Below are 23,765 nucleotides of genomic sequence, written 5' to 3' on the forward strand. Positions count from 1 at the left end.
AAACGATGCCATGGTCAAAATGCATGATAATAAATCTTATATTGTATTTTAAGTAAGATTAGATACTTAATATTCAAGCTTCTTGTTCACACAATCAGGGTCCAAACAAGAAAGTCTTCCTGTATATATCAGAGGAAACCATTATATTCATCAAAGAATAAATATGCTTTTCTCAAGTGAGTTCTAGGTTCTATGAAATGTTGACAAAACTTTATGAAAAAAATTTTCTGAGAAGAGTAAGGACTTGGCTATTTTCATACTATGTCTCTGTAAGAGAGCAGCATGCCTACTTATGGAAAATTTCTTTTCCATATATCCTTAACTTGCAGAAGACAGCAGTTCACTATCAAGTGAGAGAAAGGAATGCTCCATACAAGGTAAAATGTATTTCCATACATGGAAAAATATATATTACCTTTCTCCACAGAGGTATCAGGTACTGGCTCATGTGACTGCTTTATCGGTGAGGATGCTTTCACGGGGGCTGGAATGGTCAAAGGCAAGGATGGTGGGGCATCTGAGATGTCTGACTCAGATGACTGAGGATAAACGGAGTCTTCTCCCAGAGAATGTCGATGGAGCTCAACATCCACTACCTACACAACCGTGCAACAGATGGGTTCATGAATCCATCATCAATCAATGTCACAGAAAGGCCCAAACCCATCTCAGAACATGGTGCTCTAAGAGATGTGGCAAATGATTCCTAGTTATACTTCAATCTCAATAACTACAGGATTTACCCCAGGATATAATCTAATCTAGCTTAATAAATAACTCAATGAAACCAATCATAAAACTGGGACTTTCCAGTTAGTGTTTCTGTACCTTAGAACACTCTTCCCCCAAATCTTCACATGATTGCCTCTTTCTCACCATTAGGTCTCAATCAAAAGTCACCTTCTCAGACAGGCCTTCCCTAACTAACCTAGCAAAAGCAATTCCCTTGTCTCCCAGCTATTCTCTTCTTTATAGAACTCATTTGTAAGTGAAATTATGTTATCTGCATTTATGTTTACTATATACCCTCTCCCCACTCTCAACACAACCAAGAATAAAACCCCTCGAGAATTGTAGCTGCTCTCATTTGATTTATGTGTCCTTAGTACCTGAACCAGTGCCTAGCATACGGTACATGATCAATAAATATGTTCTGACCTAACACAGCACATTTCCATTAAGAGAGTAAGGTTTAACTTAGCTAACTCTCATCATAATGGCTACTGCTGCTATATCATGAACACTAAAAAGTGGGGGGGGCGGGGTCCGGGGGGACAGAGATGGGGTGAGAAAACAAAATTGAAGGTCTCGTACCTCCTGACTTCAAAAGATATTATTACAAAATTATAGTAATTAAAAGAGTGTGGTACTGGCATAAAGACAGGCACATAGATCATTAGGCTAGAATATACTCTCACACACAAAAAAGAATCCCTCTCATACATATGGCCAAATTATTTTCTGAAGGGTGTCAAGACCACTGATTGGGAAAAGGATAGTCTTTTCAACACACATTGCTGAGAAAACTGGAGATCCACATGCATTAGAATGAAGATGGATGCTTACTTTATACCATATGGAACAATTAACTCGAAGTAGATCAAAGACCTAAACATAACACTTAAAACAATAAAACAGAAGAAAATATAGAGGCAAAGTATAACACTGAATTGGGCAATGATTTCTTGGGTATGATACAAAATGTACAGATTAAAAAAAAACACATAAACTACATCAAAATTTTAAACTTCCGCGCATCTTAGGATAAGAGAGTGAAAAGGAAAGTCACAGAATGGGAAAAAATATCTGCGAATTATATAGCTGATGAGAGATTAATATCAAAAATATTGAGAGACCTCCTAAAAACCAGCTACAAGAAACCAAACAATCCAATTAAAAAGTAGACAAAGGATCTGAATGAACATTTCTCCAAAGAAGATATATAAATGCGCAATAAACCATTGAGTGATGCTCAACATCAATAATCATTACAGAAACGTATACCCAAACCACAATGAAATACTACCTTACACCTACTGGATAATACAAAAAAAAAGAAAACAGCAAGTGCAGACAAAGATGTAGAGAAACTGAAATGCTTATGCACTGCTGGTGGGAAGGTGAAATGGTGCTGCTGCTATGATAAACAGTGTGGCAGTTTTTCAAAAAATCAAAAATAGAATTACTTTATGATCCAGAAATTCCACCTCTGGTTATACATCAAAAGTACTAAACACAGGGACTCAGATAGATCCACATTCTCAGTAGCATTATTTACAATAGCCAAAAGATGGAAGCTACTCAAGTGCTTTCATTGGCAGATAAATGGATGAACAAAATGTGATATATACCGACAACAAAACGTTACTCGGCCTTAAAAAAGGGATCCCTGGTGGCTCAGACGATAGAGTCTGCCTGCAATGAGGGAGACCTGAGTTCGATCCCTGGGTCAGGAAGATCTCCTGGAAAAGGAATGGCAACCCACTCCAGTATTCTTGCCTAGAAAATCCCATGGACAGAAGAGCCTGGCAGGCTACAGTCCACAGGGTCACAAAGAGTTGGATGTGACTGAGAGACTGTAGCCTTAAAAACAAGAGAATTCTGACGTGCTACAATGTGTATGAGCCTTGAGAACATTGTGCTAAGTGAAATATGGCAGTCACACCACAAAAGAACATTGTATGATTCTACTTATAAGGTAGAGCAGTCAAATTCATAGACAGAGAAAGCAGAAGAATGGTTGCCAGGGGTTGTGGGCAGAGGATGAGTTATTATCAATGGGTAGTTTCAGTTTTCCAAGATAAAAAGAGTTCTCTGGAGATGGATGGTAGTGACAGCTGCACGAAAATGTAAATATATTTAATACCACTTAACACTTAAAAATGATTAAGTTGGTAAATTTTATGTGTAAATTTATCACAATTTTTTAAAAATAAATAAAAATGGGGGGAGAAACTTTTTTTTTAATTTAGCATTCATGTTTTTCCTAATTAAAAATGAAGATCAATTTTCATTCTACTTGTTCCTAAATAATACCTCAAGAAAATAACCTACCGTCTCCGCTCCAAGAGTCTGCAAGCCAGTGTAAGTTCTGTCCAGCTATTGAAAGAAGTAAGAGTATTAAGTTTTACTATGCTTACTTATAAACCTTAGGATACAATCTTATCTAAAACCCTTTCACTTCAAGTCTTCCTTTCATAATATCTACTTTTGCATAATGTAAACTATCGATTTACCACATCAATAAAAACCTTCAATTTTCTAAGAGAAAAACTGAATAAATAAAACAACCTCAGATATATAAGCAGTTATTATAAAGACAGGCTATAAAAATATACATGCAGTGTGATGGCACAATACTTAGGTTATATTTACTAAGCACTTTCGGAAAAAATGAAGGAAAATTTAGGCAATACTAATAACTACCAGAATATTTGCATCATGGATGATTTATTTTAGAGGAGAGAAGAGTATACATTGAGGGAAAGTTAATAATATAAACAAAACAGTTTACAATTACATACAAAGAAGGTATGTTCATTTTCTTGCATTTTATATTTTAAATTAAATTAAAAGTTAAAAAAGGATTTGTGGCAGCTGGCCAATATAAACCTTACACAGTAAGATCAGTAGGTAAAAATGATTAAGTGCGGAGGGGAGGGGAGAGGGGAGAGGGGAAGAGGGGAGCAAAGGGGAAAAATATGAAGCCAGGGATAGGTTAGTAAATATAAAATTTTAAAAGTTTGCAAGAACGTCCCTGATGGCTCAGTGGTAAACAATCTGTCTGCCAATGCAGGAAACTTGAGTTTGATCCCTGGGTCAGGAAGATTCCCTGGAGAAGGAAACAGCAATCCAGTATCCTTGCCTGGGATACACCATGGAAACAGAAGCCTGGAGGGCTACAATCCACGGGGTCACAAAAGAGTTGGACACGATTTAGCGACTAAACAACAACAACAAAGGCTTGCAAGAGGTAGATTTCAAGTTTGGCTGAGTTCCTTAGCATTCAACACAGAGATGACTAGTATTCATAATTTAAAAGGCAATACAGGGTAGATTTACAGTAGCCCCATGGAAGAGATCTGGAGTTTTAATGCTTAAACCTTCACCAATAGGGTCACTGTTATAAAGATAGGGGCAATTTTAAGGCTATATTCATTTTCATGTTCTCCAGAGCACAGAAATAACAGTCTCTCTGTAAACTGCACTGGCCTATATTTTATTTGTGGGACCTTGTTTTGCGAGAGACACTGACAAACAGAACTATTATCAAGATGGCAAGAGAACTGGAAAGCACAGTATATAAGCAATGTTACAAGAACAGGTTTTGACTGGAGAAGGAATGATTTAAAGAGAGTTATGAAAGTTATCAATAAACATTTTTAGAATTCTTAATAAACGAAACAAAATCTTGTTCTGTCCTATTCCAGAAATCAAACAATGATAAATGAGATCAAGATTAGAAGAGGTGGGCAGGGGTCATGCAGTTTTAAGTAAATTTAGGAAAGAAGCTTCCAAAAGTTTATTTACTAAATGGATAAATAGAATGAGGAATTAATGTGCTCCGTGGTGATGACTAGGAGAGGTTTAGTTGACTATCCAGGGATGCAGGATATGTGAATTCATCCCGGAAATTACAGAACTCTTAAGAGTCTTTAGTATGCAATATAATTATTACAGTATCAAATATAGATTGTTATATACTACAGAATCTCAGAATACAGATCACTGTGGACTTTAATAACCAAGAAAAGCTACACAGGAACTTAAAGAATGGAAAGAATCCACACCGGCATATGAGAAGGGAAGAGGATAAAAGACAACGTCAGAAAAGGCCCAAAGTATCTCTGGGACATGAACAGAGACTGATCTGACTGGAGCAGGACGCTCACACAGGAGATTAGTGTGAGATAATTTAGGGGAAGTATGTCAAGTCAAAATGTGAAGAGTCTCCAATAGCAGGCAGGGGAATCTAAACTTGAAAACAGATATTCAATCAAAGCTTCTCAGAAAGGAATATCATAAAGGCTCTCGTGTTTGAAGAAGAATAATCTGACAGTGGTGTACAGAATGGACTGAGGGGAAGGGAGATAGACTGGAATTAAAAAGGCTTATCAGGAGACAGAGTAGACTAACAGCCAAGAAGAGTGGGAAGGGTGAAGGACAGTCTTAAGAAAAATTATGAAGAAAGAGTCATGGTCTGCAAGTGAATAAATATTTACAACACAGAGGGATGAAACAAAGACGGTTCTGAGAGTTAACAAAGAAACAGCAGGAAATATGATACTCCAGTATAAATAAAGATCAGTGATTACAACAGAGGTGCTTAAGTTCTCAAGGCCAATCAATATATGATAAATAGTAAAACTGAGAAAAATCTGGTAACATTTTAAATACTGCTGTTTTAAAACTGTCTCATTCACCAGAAACTCTAAGTGATAAGGACAATACAATGCGTATAAAAACTATGCAAACAATTCCCTTTATTTTAGGGAGCAGGCTGAGCCCAGTGCCATATAAGATGGCATGTGCGGTGCTTAAAATAAGTTAAGGGGAAAGCAAGATTATTTCAGACCTTCCTCTAAGTGGGAACATATCCTGCCCTACTAAACTAAGTGGCTAAATATTCTTTATTTGGTTTCAGTTCTTCACTGAGGTTGTAAGATGACCCTGTTTTACAGTAATCGCTAGAAAATAACTTAAACATGAAGTTTAGCAGTGCTGTTTACCAACAATGGAGGACAAATTTCAGGTGGTTTTAAGGTTGAAAAGGGTACATTTGTAGAACAAAGGGAACAAAAAGGGAATTTTGAAAATGTACTCAGATTCATCTGAAAGCAATTAATGGGAATAATGTGGTAAACCACAAAGTAAGGGTACATTGGAAGGAGTTCAATATTAGGATTATATCTTACAGACAGAAAATGTACATGAGACTACTACAGAGAGGGGCATAAGGGTATTTTACAAAAATGCTCTGTCTTCTAACTATGAACGCTAAATGCTTATTATATAAATTGGAAAAGAAACACACACATACAGAAAAAAGGGGCAGGAGAAATTGCCCTCAAAGTCATTACTTCAATTACTCCAACTTTTTAGTATATTTGTGTTTTTTTCCATCTATTTAAAATCTTGGTTGACCTCATGCTATATATATAGTTTTATACTCTATGCTTTTCACTTACTATAATGGTAGTTTTCCCATGTATAGAAAACACTTTGTAAAATAGATTTATAATGGTTACACAATAAACCATGTGGATGTATCAGTTAAGGATTCCAAAAGTATTACAACCTTGCACAGGACTTTGTATTTTCTCAAATATGTTCACTTCTATCTTTATCCTTAGGAGATAAATAGGCAAGGATTATTATTTGTGCCTCTTTCTACAGAAAATTAAGATGTAAAAAAGTAAAATATAGATTAAAAAGGAGAAGATTTCATTTACTTATTAGCCTCAGGTAACATAGTCATAGTGAGCTCTGATCAGAGATTCAAGTCTTCTGATTATTCAACCAGCTCATCTTTTCAAAGAACATACAGTTTGTTGCAAAGTGACCCTTTCCTCAACATTTAGAGGACAAATGCTGCAGCAGTAAGCAGAACACACTCAAACAGATCTATCCTCCTCTCTGTGGTTAACTTCTCTCAGAAGGTCTAACCTACCACTTCAGGTGCAGGTGAAAAGAGACACTTCATTTCTGGGGAGGAATGCTTTGTTTTGTTACAATACCTTCAGATTATGTATGATATCTATCCGCTTGTTCTGGCTGTCCTTAAAGTGAACTTGAACTCTGACAGGAAACTCACCCCAGCCTCTTCTGGTCAAGTGAAAGGGAGGCTCTCTAGGGAAAAGCAGATATTAATGTATTAGTCCATGTTCACTCTCATTCTAGAAAAGGAAGTTTTCCCATAATGGGTAAGTTAGAACTTACATGTTTATGATGATTATTTATATTTCCTCACTTAATGCTAAATTAATATGCTGAATTTTGCTAAAATTCTAAACTATAAAAGAAAAAAATTCAACTAAAACCTACATTAAACTTTCAACCACTGAATACTTAGAGCTAAGACACTTACACCATATAATCCAGTGTCATTATTTTCAGACAGGGAACTAAGGTGATTTGACAGATGTCAATACTTAACGCCAGAACCCTGGACTGTTACCTGACAGAGGCTGTGAGGGACACTCCTTACCCCTAAACACTCACTTATTCCTCCACTCTGGCAAAAACAAACCATATTCAATCCAAAGGTGACAAATTTATTTAAACTATCTACTAAGAAGACTTAAAAAAATTGTATCTGACTTTACATAATTTTAGTGAATAAGGAGGAATGTGTGTGACTGCTAATCAGATGACAATTTTCAGTCAAAATGTAATTTGTGAAGGAAATAAAAAGGAAGAGTGATGAGAAAAAGACTGGTTTGCTGTTGATAATTGGTGTTGGGTATACGAGGATTCAATATACTCTACTTTGTCTATGTCTGGAATTTTCCCAAATAAAAAGTTTAAAATGTAACTGAGACCCCCATGTACTTAAGAATAACATGGTTTAAGTTAATGGAGGAAAGAGAGAATGCTTTAAAGTGAAAATGTTCATTATGAATCACTGGCCTGGAATTACTATAATGAGAGACGATGCCAAGACTGCAGGGAGAAAGGAACTTTCAGTGGGATGTGCTTTTGGAAAACTAAGGAGAGACGTGAATTCAGTAAGGGTAGAGGAAGTCTAAGAACACAACCTGAGAGGAGTCTAGGAACAGATATGAATCATCAGGCACAAGGCCAGAGGCTACCAGGAGAGGCCAAGGCAGGAAAAACCCCTGAGGGTGACAGCAGACTAGAAAGTAAGAGAAAGCAACAGTTGTATTACAAACTAGAAAAAAAAGAAAGCAAAGAAACAAGAGGGCCCTGGATGGAAGAAACCAGCTGAGATACCAAGGGAAGTAGCCATGATGTCAGCATAAATTCAGACAGAAAGAAAAGATAGTCAGCCAGTTCAGTTGCTCAGTCGTGTCCAACTCTCTGTGACCCCATGAACCACAGCACTCCAGGCCTCCCTGTCCATGACCAACTCCCGGAGTCCACCCAAACCCATGTCCATCGATTCGGTGATGCCATCCAACCATCTCATCCTGTCATCCCCTTCTCCTCCTGCCCTCAATCTTTCCCAGCATCAGGGTTTTTTCAAATGAGTCAGCTCTTCACATCAGGTGGCCAAAGTATTGGACTTGCAGCTTCAACATCAGTCCTTCCAATGAACACCCAGGATATCCTTTAGGATGGACTGGTTGGATCTCCTTGCAGTCCAAGGAACTCTCAAGAGTCTTCTCCAACACCACAGTTCAAAAACATCAATTCTAAGGTGCTCAGCTTTCTTTATAGTCCAACTCTCAAATCCATACATGACCACTGGAAAAACCATAGCCTTGACTAGATGGACCTTTGTTGGCAAAGTAATGTCTCTGCTTTTTATTTATTTATTTATTTATTTATTTTTTTGTCTCTGCTTTTTAATATGCTGTCTAGGTTGGTCATAACTTTCCTTCCAAGGAGTAAGTGTCTTTTAATTTCATGGCTGCAATCACTACCTGCAGTGATTTTGGAGCCCAAAAAAATAAAGTCAGCCACTGTTTCCACTGTTTCCACTGTTTGCCCATCTATTTGCCATGAAGTGATGGGACCGGACGCCATGATCTTAGTTTTCTGAATGTTGAGATTTAAGCCAACTTTTTCACTCTCCTCTTTCACTTTCATCAAGAGGCTCTTTAGTTCTTCTTCACTCTCTGCCATAAGGGTGGTGTCATCTGCATATCTGAGGTTATTGATATTTCTCCCAGCAATCTTGATTCCAGCTTGTGCTTCCTGAGCCCAGCGTTTCTCATGATGTACTCTGCATATAAGTTAAATAAGCAGGGTGACAATATACAGTCTTGATGTACTCCTTTTCCTATTCGGAAGCAGTCTGTTGTTCCATATCCATTTCTAACTGTTGCTTCCTGACCTGCATACAGGCTTCTCAACAGGCAGGTCATTCAGGTATGACCTATCAAATCCTTTATGACTATACAGTGGAAGTGAGAAATAGATTTAAGGGACTAGATCTGATAGAGTGCCTGATGAACTATTGATGGAGGTTTGTGACATTGTACAGGAAGACAGGAATCAAGACCATCCCTAAGAAAAAGAAATGCAAAAAAGCAAAATGGCTGTCTGAGGAGGCCTTACAAATAGCTGTGAAAAGAAGGGAAGCAAAAAGCAAAGGATAAGGTAAGATATTCTCATTTGAATGCAGAGTTCCAAAGAATAGCAAGGAGAGATAAGAAAGCCTTTCTCAGCGACCAATGCAAAGAAATAGCAGAAAACAATAGAATGGGAAAGACTAGAGATCTCTTCAAGAAAATTAGAGATACCAAGGGAACATTTCACGCAAAGATGGGCTCAATAAAGGAAAGAAATGGTGGGGACCTAACAGAAGCAGAAGATATTAAGAAGAGGTGGCAAGAATACACAGAAGAACTGTACAAAAAGATCTTCACAACCCAGATGGTGTGATCACTCACATAGAGCCAGACATCCTGGAATGTGAGGTCAAGTGGGCCTTAGAAAGCATCACTACGAACAAAGCTAGTGGAGGTGATGGAATTCCAGTTGAGCTATTTCAAATCCTGAAAGATGATGTTGTCAAAGTGCTGCACTCAATATGCCAGCAAATTTGGAAAACTCAGCAGTGGCCACCGGACTGGAAAAGGTCAGTTTTCATTCCAATCCCTAAGAAAGGCAATGCCAAAGAATGCTCCAACTACTGCACAATTGCACTCATCTCACACACTAGTTAAGTAATGCTTAAAATTCTCCAAGCCAGGCTTCAGCAATACGTGAACCGCGAACTTCCAGATGTTCAAGCTGGTTTTAGAAAAGGCAGAGGAACCAGAGATCAAATTGCCAACATCCACTGGATCATCGAAAAAGCAAGAGAGTTCCAGAAAAACATCTACTGCCGCTTTATTGACTATGCCAAAGCCTTTGACTGTGTGGATCACAATAAAAGACAGACATGGGATCAAATGAGAAGGTTGACTTGAGACAGCAGCCTGAAAAGGAATCCAAAGTCAGAGATACAGTGGGGCCTAGAAACATGGTGGACTTAAGAATAGTTAAAGAAAATTCTATAGATGACAGGTTTAGTCACTTAAATTCCAGTAAAGCTAAGTGAATGGCCTAAATTCATTTTGCAATATTCGTCAATCATACTGTTTGTATGCTGAACTTCTCTTACAAAGGATATAATAAATCACCAGTGCTCCACAATTTATAGGCTAAACTTCAGTGAATGGATATTCCTTCCAGACTGCAGGAAGACAGAAGACAGACAAACCAGGAAAAAGGAACAAGGATTTTAACAGAAAATTCCTCCTTAACCATATTTTTGGAAGGAAAAAAGGAATTTACCAACAGATGAGACATCAGCTATTGAATATTCTACTTTAAAAGATAGTTTGTGTTTCACACAAAAAAGGACTGCTTCCCTTGAAGAGAATTCTGTATTTCTAGATTCCTCACAGGGCTTTCCTGGTAGCTCAGCTGGTAAAGAATTTGCCTGCAATGCAGGAGACCTTGGTTCAATTCCTGGGTCAGGAAAATCCCCTGGAGAAGGGACAGGCTACCCACTCCAGTATTCTTGGACTTCCCTGGCAGCTCACACAGTAAAGAATCCACCCGCAATGTGAGAGACCTGGGTTCGATCCCTGCGTTGGAAAGATCCTCTGGAGGAGGGCATGGCAACCCACTCCAGTATTCTGGCCTGGAGAATCCCCACGGACAGAGGAGTGTGGTGGGTCACAATCCATGAGGTCGCAAACAGCCGGACACGACTGAGCAACAAAGCCCAGAACAGATTCCTCATGGGGGGTGAAATGTATCAATAACCAAAAAGAAAAACTCACAGTATACTGGACCTTAAAAATGGCTTTCTTAAAAATACAGAATGAAGCATAACTCCTCGTCCAACTAATTAATTCAAATGGCCAATCAGTCTTTTAGGATCATTTCTAGTGTCCCAAAATCCACTAATGACACTTCCTATTACATTTTTTTTTTTAATTTAAATAAGCTCTGGCCAGTTTTTTAATTATTTAATTGGAGGCTAATTATTTTACAATATTGTACATGTGTCCCCCATTTCTTATCCATTCGTCTGCCGATGGATATCTATCTAGGTTGCTTCCATGTCCTAGCTATTGTAAAGCTGCAATGAACATTGGGGTCCACGTGTCTCTTTCAATTCTGGTTTCCTCAGTATGTATGCCCAGCAGTGGGATTGCTGGGTCGTATGGCAGTTCTATTTCCAGTTTTTTAAGGAATCTCCACACTGTTCTCCATAGTGGCTCTACTAGTTTGCATTTCCACCAACAGTGTAAGAGGGTTCCCTTTTCTCCGCACCCTCTCCAGCATTTATTGCTTGTAGACTTTTGGATAGCAGCCATTCTGACTGGCATGAGATGGTACCTCATTGTGGTTTTGATTTGCATTTCTGTGATAATGAGTGATGTTGAGCATCTTTTCATGTGTTTGTTAGCCATCTGTATGTCTTCTTTGGAGAAACGTCTGTTTAGTTCTTTGGCCCATTTTTTGATTGGGTCGTTTATTTTTCTGGTATGGAGCTGTATAAGCTGCTTGTATATTTTTGAGATTAATTGTCAGTTGCTTCGTTTGCTATCATTTTCTCCCATTCTGAAAGCTGTTTTTTCACCTTGCTTATAGTTTCCTTCATTGTGCAAAAGCGTTTAATTAGGTCCCATTTGTTTTTGCCTTTATTTCCATTACTCTGGGAGGTGGGTCATAGAGGATCCTGCTGTGATTTATGTCAGAAGTGTTCTGCCTATGTTTTCCTCTAGGAGTTTTATAGTTTCTGGTCTTACGTTTAGATTTTTAGTTCATTTTGAGTTTATTTTTGTGCATGGTGTTAGAAAGTGTTCTAGTTTCATTCTTTTACAAGTGGTTGATCAGTTTCCCCAGCACCACTTGTTAAAGAGATTGTCTTTTCTCTGTTGTATATTTTTGCCTCCTTTGTCAAAGATAAGGTGTCCATAGGTGTGTGGATTTATCTCTGGGCTTTCTATTTTGTTCCATTGACCTATAGTTCTGTCTTTGTGCCTGGCCAGTTTTATTAAAGAAAATTTGTACACAATTTACTTTTCACCAGTCTGTGCTGGCATGCTTCTAATGATATCAGAATCACCTGGATCAATGATAGCCAGTGTGCATACTCTGGAGTATTTTCCACATGCTGTGCCCAATTCAGTATTATTGCCACTGTGGTGATGGACACCAGTTTTGGCCAATCAGCGTAATACTCTAATTCAGATTTCCTCAAGGCCGGGCAGTTGTTGGTGAGGATGACCAGTTTTGTTTTGCCTTGTCTGATTATTTTCAGAGTCTGCTTGTAGCCCAGCACATACTTTCCACTTTTCTTAACCAGCTGGAGCCCAGAGTTGATTGACTCTAGTGACTCTGTCATTTTCTTTGCAGCCACCACCTTCTAGTCTTAGGTATAGGATGCCCCCAACCAAGAGCAGCTGCCAAGATGGCCAGGGAGCAAGAAAGGGCTTACATTTCTGAAGAGCTCGGTTATAAAAAATATTTCATTTTGCTCCTGCAAGTCATATGCTTTCTGCAATCACAAATAAATTCTTCCTCCATAGGACCTTCAAAAAAATCTAAAACATTCCACTAAGTTGTCCACCCTGAAGTGTAAACACATTCTGTTCCTTGTTAACAGCAGCAGCAGGACATACTTCTATTATTTAGCATAATCCTACTACTGTTCTAAGCCCTTTATATCTATTAACTAATCTAATCTTTATAACCACAATATGAAATATCCTCTTTGAGACACAGCGAGGCTAAGTAACTAGCCGAAGGTCACACGGCAATTAAGTAGTGAATCTGAGATTTAAACTCAAGGAACAGGCTCCAAAGTGCCCCCCCCCCTTTTTTTAATGATACAATTTGAAGAGGCTCACTAGGACAGTCCTTTGGGGGCCTAGCCCATTGTAGTCTCTCACACACCAAGGCCAGGAATATTCTAACACTGGAACCATGTGTTCTCCATGTTTGCAATCCCTATATCAAGTCCTAAGCCTAGCATACATGTAGTGACTGTCTTTTGCCTAAAAACAAAGTTTACAGTCACAGCTTTTAGAAAGTTGGCTAAGGATGGCCACGGCAACTGAACTTAATGGAAAACAGATGGTTTGTAGGAGCAGAATCTACCCATGCTCTTCATCACGTAATGTGCTCTGACAAGGAGGTTCACAGTGCATGGGAAACTCACATGCACTTTGGTTCAGAGAGATTATCCTTAAGTTTCAAGTCAGCTGAAAAGATCTCACCTACTTATCACATTACTCTAGATACTTTGACACAAGAAACATCTTAAAAGTCTCATAAGGAACACAGAGTTAAATTAAATCAAGGATACAGGTTAATGTTCTGTCGTACCTGAAGTTTAAAGTTCAGTTCTAAGAAGAATATTTTAAGAATACAGATAAACTGGAATGTGCCAGAGAATATAACCTGGAGGGCAGAGGAACACAAAGTCACATAAACAACTGAAACAAATGTGGATGTCTGGCTTGGAGAAAAACAGAAGAGACCTAACAGTGCTCTAAAAATATTTGAACAGCTATATGGAAAAGAGTTTATAATGATTCTATGTGATGTCACAAAATGTATGGAAGTGTACTGGTTAGCAGTTAAAGGAAGTTAGAACTCTCCTCAATATGATTCAGTTCAGTCGCTCAGTCGTGTCTGACTCTTTGAAACCCCATGGACTGCAGCACGCCAGGCTTCCCTGTCCATCACCAATCCCAGGAGCTTGCTCAAACTCATGTCCATCAAGTCCGTGATTCCATCCAACCATCTCATCCTCTGTCGTCCCCTTCTCCTCCCACCTTCAATCTTTCTCAGCATCAGGGTCTTTTCCAGTGAGTCAGTTCTTCGCGTCAGGTGGCCAAAGTATTGGAGCTTCAGCATCAGTCTTTCCAATGAACACCCAGAACTGATCTCCTTTAGGATGGACTGGTTGGATCTCCTTGCAGTCCAAGGGACTCTCAAGAGTCTTCTCCAACACCACAGTTCAAAAGCATCAATTCTTAGGTGCTCAGCTTTCTTTATAGTCCTCAATATAATTAAAAACTTCCAAACAAACATAGCCACTTACAAATAGAAAGGCCCACATCATGAATTCAGAATTCACTCAACATGAAATGAACATTTACTACATGCCAGGCATGATTCTAAACTGCAGGGACATAAAGACAATTAAGAAAAAGTCCCAAACATCCAGAAGTTCTGAATCCAGTAAGGGAAATATACATGTAAATTAGTAACTGTAATAACAAATTTATATACATTAGTTGCTATGAAAACAGAGGTATGGTTGATCATTAACAAACTGTTTCTCTAGAAACACACAAGCAAGGTTCTCTTTTAAAATACTATTTAAAAATCATAGTATTGTACTTAACAAAATGTACAGTAAAGTATGCTCTTGGGAAAGGTATGTGGTAATAGTGTAATTCACAAGCTGTGAAAAACTGGTCAGATATATCACCACAGCTAATTATGGAATATTGTCAGTGGCATGAATCAAAAAGAAAATGTGAAACCTCATAAATTTCACAAAACAAAGTTCATTTACGATTAACAGAAGATACTCTAGAAGTAAAAGATAAAAGAGAAATTTGACAAGGAGCTATGGCATGATCTCTCCCCTGGATTTCCTCAGACTTAAAATACAATCTGACAAATGTGTCCTTTACCTGCAGATTAGTTTAGATTTCTTAGTAAATACAATTTCATATATTATTGCATGATACTTTTCTACAACCTAAAGGAAGCCATGTGTTTCACAAAGTCTAATTCTTGGGATGAGAAATGAGAAATAACATGGGCACTGATTTGGATCATTAAGTATTAGGGTTTTACATAATGAGCTTTTAACCCCATTTTTAGTAAATCAGATGTTTATCATCAATAAAAAATATGATTAATACATTTTAACTGATTCACCTGTTTTATATTAAATAAAATGCTTTCCTAAAACAGTGTTGTTGCTGCTGCTGTTTTACTGTATAAGGGAATTTCTTGCCTGGACATTAAGACATGTTTTTTATATTAATATTTATATGTTTATAGACAAAGTGCTTTTTAAACTCACCTACTATTCCTTAACAAAATCACTAAAATATCTGTATTAAACAATGGGCTAATTTGGAGTCAGGATATCTAAACTCAGAAAATACTGTTAATCTTAAGTTATCTTAAAGTACAAAATATTGTTAGCATTCCAAGAATTCAAGTAAATAATTATTTACTCGTATTTTAACCCCTGTAAGAAAGTAGGGTAAAGAAGGAATCATTGAGAAAGTTAATTTCTGAGTTATGTCTTAAAGGATAAACGGCGGATGTTAAGAAAGATAGCTACACTGTGTACATGTATATAGACATAAGCATATGTATGTTTGTATAAGCAAAGAAGACAGACAATAGGAAGATGGTACTCCTAGCAAAGAAAACAAATCTAGGGCACCAGTGGAATTCTAGGTGAGGCTAAATGAGCTGTACTGGGTATTTCTAAAAGGTTTCATAAATCAGGTATAGACTGAAACAATATCACAAACAAGGTCTTTTCAACTCTAATGTCTGAGAGCCTGTGAATGTAATTGCTTTTATCAATCTGTACCATTAGAATAAAACAGAATAGCAACACTTTCCCAAGGTTCTATCAAATGAAATATGTTAAGAAAATACAGGAAGTAAAAGAAAAAAACCTTGTTTGCACTGGAAAACTCTTACACTGATTCACTCTCTTGGGTAGACAAGATAGAAAGATTCAATATCATAAAAAGTGTGAAAATTAATCATTAATTCAATGTGATTTCAATCCATAAATCAACACTTAGATTCTAAAGTAATCTGGAACAACATATGTACTCAAGAATGACCAAGACAAAAATTGTAAAATAATAATAATAATCAGGGGAACTGCTGCTGCTGCTGCTAAGTCGCTTCAGTCGTGTCTGACTCTGTGCGACCCCACAGACGGCAGCCCACCAGGCTCCCCCATCCCTGGGATCCTCCAGGCAAGAACACTGGAGTGGGTTGCCATTTCCTTCTCCAATGCATGAAAGTAAAAAGTGAAAGTGAAGTCGCTCAGTCGTGTCCGACTCTTAGCGACCCCACGGACTGCAGCCTACCAGGCTCCTCCGTCCATGGGATTTTCCAGGCAAGAGTACTGGAGTGGGTTGCCATTGCCTTCTCTGCAGGGGAACATACTCTACCTAAGATCAGCATATTCTATTAAGCAAAACAAAATAGTATAGTATTAGTACAGAAGTCAAAATTATTAACAAAATCTAGCATCGGATCCATGTTTTTTTGAGAACTGAACGCATATGACAGGACAGATCAGCTGATAATTGATACATACCTAAATATCCATATGAAGATAAATGTTCTGTACTAGCTACAAAAATCTCATTTCTAAGTATCAGACTTTTTGACCAACAATGCCTATCTTCCGGCTCCATTTCTAATCTATTTATTAGAAATAGATTTATTTTTTGACCCCCCATAGAGATTTTCATTTCTTGTCCACACCAGTTTTCCTACCCATTACTGCTATTATGTAATCTCCCAAGGTAATCTCCTTCTCTCCTTACTCAGCTCAGATTCCATGGTCTATCACTGCTGCTGCTGCTGCTGCTGCTGATCACTTCAATCATGTCCAACCCTGTGCGACCCCACAGATGGCAGCCCACCAGGCTCCCCCATCCCTGGGATTCTCCAGGCAAGAACACTGGAGTAGGTTGCCATTTCCTTCTCCAGGTATATCACTACCATAATCTTATTATTAAAGCAAGGAAATCAATGAACTGGGAGACCAAGGTTTTGGGAGACTTGTCTATCTGCATGTCAAAGTCCTTAAGAGTGATGGCAAGAGTACTGGTAGAGAGAGTCTCAGCACACTAGGTGCTAAAACTGTTTTGAAAGAGGAATGACTAGGAAATCAGTAAATGATCCCAAAAAGGAGAAGCAGCAGATCTTATGAAATTTCAAAGGAGAAGGAGTTTTTAGAGAAAAGAAGGGGAAATTCACTGATCTGGAAGCCACAAATACAAACAAGACAGACAAGCACCCACCTCTAGAACCAATGGTATACACGGTGTGTGAGAGGAAAAAAAAAAACAGTTGCCACTTGAAAGTTTTCTCAGGAGAAGCAGTGTTCTCAGGAATTAGGTTTTAGTTAAGAGTCAGGAGTGCTCTAAAGGAATGTTCTGAAGAAAGCTGAAGATACAGGAGATTTCACTGATAATAAACCATAACCACTTCTACAATACATTCATATAGTGAACATGCATGTGATAGGTAACATCACATAAAGATGTGAACAATACACCTAATGAAACAAATTTTATAAAAGTGTATATATATATAATGTGTGTGTGTGTATATATATAAAAATCATTCCATCTTTGTGAAATAATCACAATAAAAAATTTCAACAGCTATGCTAGATTAAAAACAGAAAAAAAATATCATTAAAGGTTACTTCTGAGAGGGTGAGATCATGGGGAACTTACAACATTAAGTATTTCTATAAAGTCAGAATCCTTTATTAAATTCTAATATATTCTGATAATCATAAAAACAGTAACATTTTTATAATCTATATCTATATAAACAAGTTATTTCCAGAGGAGAGCAGAATAAGCTGGTATAATTCATATGGTAACAACCTGACAGGCAGGGATGGTACCTGTTTGGTGAGACAGAAATCTGCAATAAAGAACCACAGCTAAAATTATATTGTGACTAAAAGCCAAAGCTGAATAAATTATTAATAATACAAGAATTTCAAAGGTGTGTTCTTAAGTTAAATCACTTTCCTTTCACTTCAGTAATTCTGTACTTCTCAGGTTTAATAACTCAAGTAGTGCTCACCTAACTTCCACAAGGTCATTTGGTTTATAGCTGGGATGAAGAAAGAACCAAACTTTCTTGACAAAATGATTAATACTGGGTTCTCTACGAGAGCCTCGGACATATACCATCCACTTGTGGGTTGACTGGTCGTTTTCTTCTCTCTTATCAGGAGGTATATACCTAGAGTAGGGAGAAAAAAAACGACTTGAAATCTTTGTTCTAACAAACCAATTAACTACTACTTAAAACAAGATTAAACATCAATTACAAGAAGAAAATGGGAAAATTTACACATACATAAAGAGTAGACAACGTACTACTTACCAATCAATAGGTGAAAAAAGAAATCAAAAGAGAAATAAAAGAATACCTGGAGACATCTGAAAATGGAAATAGAGCATACCAAAACTTAAGTGATGCAGCAAAAACGGTTCTAAGAAGGAAGCTTATAGTGATAAATGCCTACATAAAGAAAAAAGGATCTCAAATTAACAACCTAACTTTATACCCTAAGGAACTAGAAAGAGAAAAACAAACTAAACCCTAAGTTAGGAAAAGGAAAGAAATAACAAAGATCAGAGTGGAAATAGAGACTAAAAACACAATTAGAAAAGGTCAAAGAAGGAAGAGTTGGTTTTTCGACAAGATAAAATAGACAAATATCTTTACATAGACTTACCAAGAAAGAGGGACTCAAACAAATAAAATTATAAATGAAAGAGATGTTACAACTGATACCACACAAATACAAAGGATCATAAAAGACTAAGAACACTTACACATCAACAAACTGGACAACTTAGCAGTAATGAATAAAACCTAGAAATAAGAGACCCTACCCAGACTGAATGGTGAAAAAACAGAAATCTGAACAGAACAGTTACTGGTAAGGAGATTGAATCAGCAAACAAAAACCTCCCAACAAAGTACATTCCAGGACCAGTGGTTTAACGGGTGAATTCTACCAAACAGATAAAGAATTCATTCCAATCTTCAATCTCTTCCAAAAACGATCTCATTTTATGAACCCAAATTACCAATACCAGAGCGAAATGAGGATACTACAAGAAAAGAAAATTACAAGCCAGTATTCCTGATAAAGGGCTTCCCAGGTGGCTCAGTGGTAAAGAATCTGCCTGCCAATGCAGGAGATGCTGATTCAATCCCTGGGTTGGGAAGATCCCCTAGAGGAGAAAATGGCAACCCACACCAGTATTCTTGCCTGGGAAATCCCATGGACAGTGTAGCCTGGCAGGCTACAGTCCATGGGGTCACAAGAGAGTCATACAGGACTGAGTGACTAAACAACAATCCTTGACAAAAGTAAATGCAAAATTCTTCAACAGAACATTAGCAAACAGAATTCAACAGTACATTAAAAGTATCATACAACATGAGCAAGTGAGATTTATTCCAGGCATACAGGATGGTTTGACATCTAAAATCAATGCAACACATCACATTAATGAAATGAAGGGTAAAAATTATATAATCATCTCAAAAGATGCAGCAAAAGCATTTGACAAAATTCAGTACCTATTCATAATAAAAATTCTCAGCAAACTGCATATAGAGGAAGCATTTCTCAAAATAATAAAGGCCACACATGACAAGCCCACAGCTAAGATCATACTCAATGGTGAAAGCCAGAAGATTTTCCTCTAAGATCATGAACAAGACAAGGATGTCCACTATTGCCATTTTTATTCAACACAGGACTATAAGTCCTAGCCAGAGCAATCAGACACACACACAAAAAAGAAAAGGCATCCAAACTGAAAAGGAAGAAGTAAAATTGTCTCTGCACAAAACATAATATCATACATAGAAAAACCTAAAGACTCCATCACAAAACTATTAAATGAATTCAGTAGAGTTGCAGGATATAAAATCAACATTTAAAAATCAGTTGTTTCTATATACTGACAACAAACTACCAGAAAGAGAAATTGACAATAATTTCATTTACAACAGCATCAAATACAATAAAACACTTAGCAATATAAGCAAAAAGGTAAAAGACCTATACACTGAAAACTGTAAGACACTATCAACTACACTTCAATAAACAAAAATAAAACTAAAAATCTATAAAACACTGATGAGAGAAACTGAAGAAGGCACAGATATTCTGTGCTCAAGAACTGGAAAAACAGTTAAAATTTTCATACTACAATGCAATCTCTATCAAAATTCCAATGGCATTTTTTACAAATAGAAAAACAATCCTAAAATCTACGTGCAACCAGAAAAGATTCTGAATAGCCAAATCAATCATGAGAAGGAAGATAAAAGCTGAAGGCTTTTTTTCCTGGCTTCAAACTATATTACAAAGCTACAATAATCAAAACGGTGTTGCACTGGAATAAAAACACAAACCAATAGCACAAAAGAGAGAGACAAGAAATAAACTCACAGTTACTGATCATTAATTTCCAACGAGGAAGCTAATATATACAATGAGGGAAAGGATAGTTTCACTAAATGGTGCTGGGAAAACTGAAAAGCCACATGCAAAAGAATGTACTGAACCTCTATCCACACCATACACAAAATCAACTCAAAATGGATTCACAAGTTAAATTTAAGACCTAAAACCATAAAACTGGAAGAAGTATAAAGGGCAAGCTTTTTTATATCAGTCTGGGCAATGATTTTTTGGATCTGACACCAAAAACAGAGGCAATGATACCAAAACAAGTAGAACTACATCAAACTAAAAAGCATTTGCACAGGAAAGGAAACCACCAACAAAATGAAAAGACAACCTATGGAATGGAAAAAAATACTTCTAAATCATGTGTCTGATAAAGGGTTAATATTTAAAACATAAAGAACTCACAAAACAGCAAAACAAAAACAAAACAAAAATACCTAATTTATAAATAGGCAGGGGAACCAACTAAACTTTCAGTTATAAACAAGTCATGCAATGTACAGGTAATGTATAGCTATGGTGACAGATGGTAACTAGACTTATTGAGGTGATCATTTTGCAATATATAAAAATATCAAATCACTATGCTGTACACATAAAATGAATATAATGTTACTAGATCAACTGTACTTCAATTAAACAAAAAAATTTTTAAGGAGATAGATAAAGATATTAACACACACATAGGAATATTATTCAGTCCTGAGAAAAAAGTAAATCCTGCCATTTTTGACAACATGGATAGACAGACCTTGATGGCATTATGGTAAGTGAAATAAGTCAAGCAAAGAAAGACAAATACTGCTTGGGTATCACTTCTATGTGAAATCTAAAAAGAAAAATCAAACTCATAGAAGCAGAGTAGAAAAACGGTTACCAGGAGCTGAAGGGCTGGAGAAACTTTTCCATTAAAAAAAAAAACCCTAAAATTCAGGAAATATTTAACAGCTTTATTACCTAACCAAAGTAAGACTTTGCAGTTAACCCTTTTCTTTAAACTTTTTTTTTTTTGGCAGGGGGGAGGCCCAAAGAGGCATTCCCATGAAGTTTTTGTTTTCTAATTATCATCAGGCAATTAAAAAAAAAAATAATAATAATCCTGCTTTTCCTGCTAAGTGGGTATACTAGGTAGAAACAAACTAGCATACTTTATTCCTGGGTTAGGAAATATCTAGCCTTTGGGGTGATTTCATTCAGGTTCAAAAGTGCTGGAACTCTGAATTCTTCTGTTTCCTACTCATTGCTGTCAAGGTTGCAAGTGGCTTCTTTGTCTTTAAAGAAAACAAGACATTTCCTTAAGTACTGACCATGGCAAAACTAGAATCCTTAGCCCTTCCTTTTGAGGCTCTGGATTTACTTCATGAAAGAAAGAAAGAAAGAAAGTGAAGTCACTCAGTCATGTCTGACTCTTTGCAACCCCATGGACTGTAGCTTACCAGGCTCCTCCGTCCATGGGATTTTCCAGGCAAGAATACTGGAGTGGGTTGCCATTTACTTCATGAGGCCTCCTTATAACATTCTGTTGGAAAATATGGTCATGGCCTTCTGTACGTTCATCTATGTCTATGGTTTATCCTTAGCAATACAGTGGGCCAAGTTGCCTAACCCAGTTTTTCTTTAGGAGTGCTCATGTCCTATCTTTATCTTTGCTCTTCCATATATAAGAGCCAGCCTATGAATTTCATGAACCCTATCAGCATTTTAATCAGAATATTAACATATCAACTTAGGAAGAAGAGATATCTTTACAACATTGAGCTTTCCTATCCATGAACATGCTATACTGCTCTCATCATTTAGTTCCTTCATGTGTTTCAATAAAATTTTTATTTATTTTCATAAAAAGCCAGCATATCTTGTTTTATTTATTACACTACATTTTTTATTGCTGGAGTAAATGCATCTTTTTAAAGTTGTTTTCTAAGTATGTCATACAGAAACAATCAACTTCTGTGTACTGATGATGATATTTAGCTGCTAAGTCATGTCCGACTCTTTATTGATCCCATGGACTATATAGCCCACCACACTCCTCTGTTCATGGGATTTCATGCAAAAATGCCGGAGTGGGTTGCCATTTCCCTCTCCAGGGGATGTTCCCGACCCAGGGACTGAACCCGTGTCTCCTGCATTTTGGCAGGCAGATTCTTTACTACTGAGCCACAAGGGAAGCCCTCCTTACTACTTTTAAAGTTTAAATCTCTATGTCTTTTCTTTTAGTTGTTATCTTAGATACTCTAACAATTATTCTTAACAAAGTCTAAAGTAAATCAATATTTTTACCCTCTTCCAGAACAAACAAGGACTTTATAACTCTCATGCCAATCATTCCTCTTCATTTATAAAGTCCACAGTCAGTCATTAAGTTCTAGCTGGCCTTAAAGCTCCAAATCCACAAATTAGACATAACTGTTTGAAAATGTCAGTAAATGTTTCTCCCCAGTCTTTTCATGGCCTGGGGAGCCTACCTGAATTTCTAGTTTTGGCCTTTTCTGGGCTGACATGTCTTGTACTATAGGTGAGACCTCAATACTACATATCAGTTCCCTTAGCTAAATGCATGCTAATTCTAAAATAACTTGTAAAACAGAAACTTAATTGCCTCAGTCATATTTTATGCTTCTATTTAAATTTTTATGCTTCTGTTTAAATACTACAAAGACTACTGAGCATCTTTGTATTATCCTGAGATTCTTAATGTACTTCCTGTTTGTTATCAGTGGTTCATTAACTGGGATTTGGAAGACTCCCCTGACATCTGATTCCCCTCCCCAGATATTCAGTGTAATTCAGAATCCTTTAGTTTCAATAATTGAATCTAATTCCAATTTTCATAAGTATATCAATTTATTCACCAATCAACATTTACTGAACACCAACTACTTCAAGATACAAAAAGAAACAAGATATACTTTCTATACTAAAGAGATTCCAGTCTGATTTGGAAAAGATGTATGAAAATTGGAAATAATGATATAATGTGACAAAAATGACAAGCAGCATGGAGGAAATGCCGAGTGAGGAGAAGAGCAGATAAAGTTTTGTGAGGAAATAAACTTCTTAAGCTGTTGAAGATTTATGTCTTATCCATTCCTAAACACTTGGCAAAAATGATGATGCTCCTACTAGAGAGCATGAGATCACACCGTTAGATAGCCCTTTATCTTGGAGGAATTCTGTCTTCAAGACATGCTCTACAACCTTTTGTTATAAATTTAAAACATTTCTATTTGGGCAACCAAACAAACATTTTTAGGAATTAGGTAAGGCCCCTAAGGACAGAACTAGGTCAGAAGAAGTCAAAATTCCTCCAAAGTTATCC

At 37.0% G+C, this 23,765-nt stretch overlaps 1 protein-coding gene and 1 pseudogene across 7 annotated transcripts in view; both read right to left on the bottom strand.

Moving 5' to 3' along the window:
• The window catches only part of YEATS2 (YEATS domain containing 2), a 97,023-nt gene that overhangs the window by 45,824 nt on the left and 27,434 nt on the right, over positions 1–23,765 (bottom strand). For all 7 annotated transcript variants that reach the window (XR_006270368.1, XM_043473584.1, XM_043473585.1 and 4 more), the window contains 4 exons: positions 18,025–18,186; positions 6,738–6,849; positions 3,055–3,099; positions 416–596 (listed from right to left, as the gene is read on the bottom strand). Coding sequence is in view for 6 of the 7 variants with exons in the window: in XM_043473584.1 (XP_043329519.1) it covers positions 416–596; positions 3,055–3,099; positions 6,738–6,849; positions 18,025–18,186 (500 nt within the window). In the remaining variant the exon portion in view is untranslated. The remainder of the gene's footprint in view (positions 1–415; positions 597–3,054; positions 3,100–6,737; positions 6,850–18,024; positions 18,187–23,765) is intronic.
• LOC122445126 lies at positions 12,074–14,257 on the bottom strand (annotated as a pseudogene).

Source organism: Cervus canadensis, chromosome 7 (assembly GCF_019320065.1).
Source record: "Cervus canadensis isolate Bull #8, Minnesota chromosome 7, ASM1932006v1, whole genome shotgun sequence".
NCBI lineage: Eukaryota > Metazoa > Chordata > Mammalia > Artiodactyla > Cervidae > Cervus > Cervus canadensis.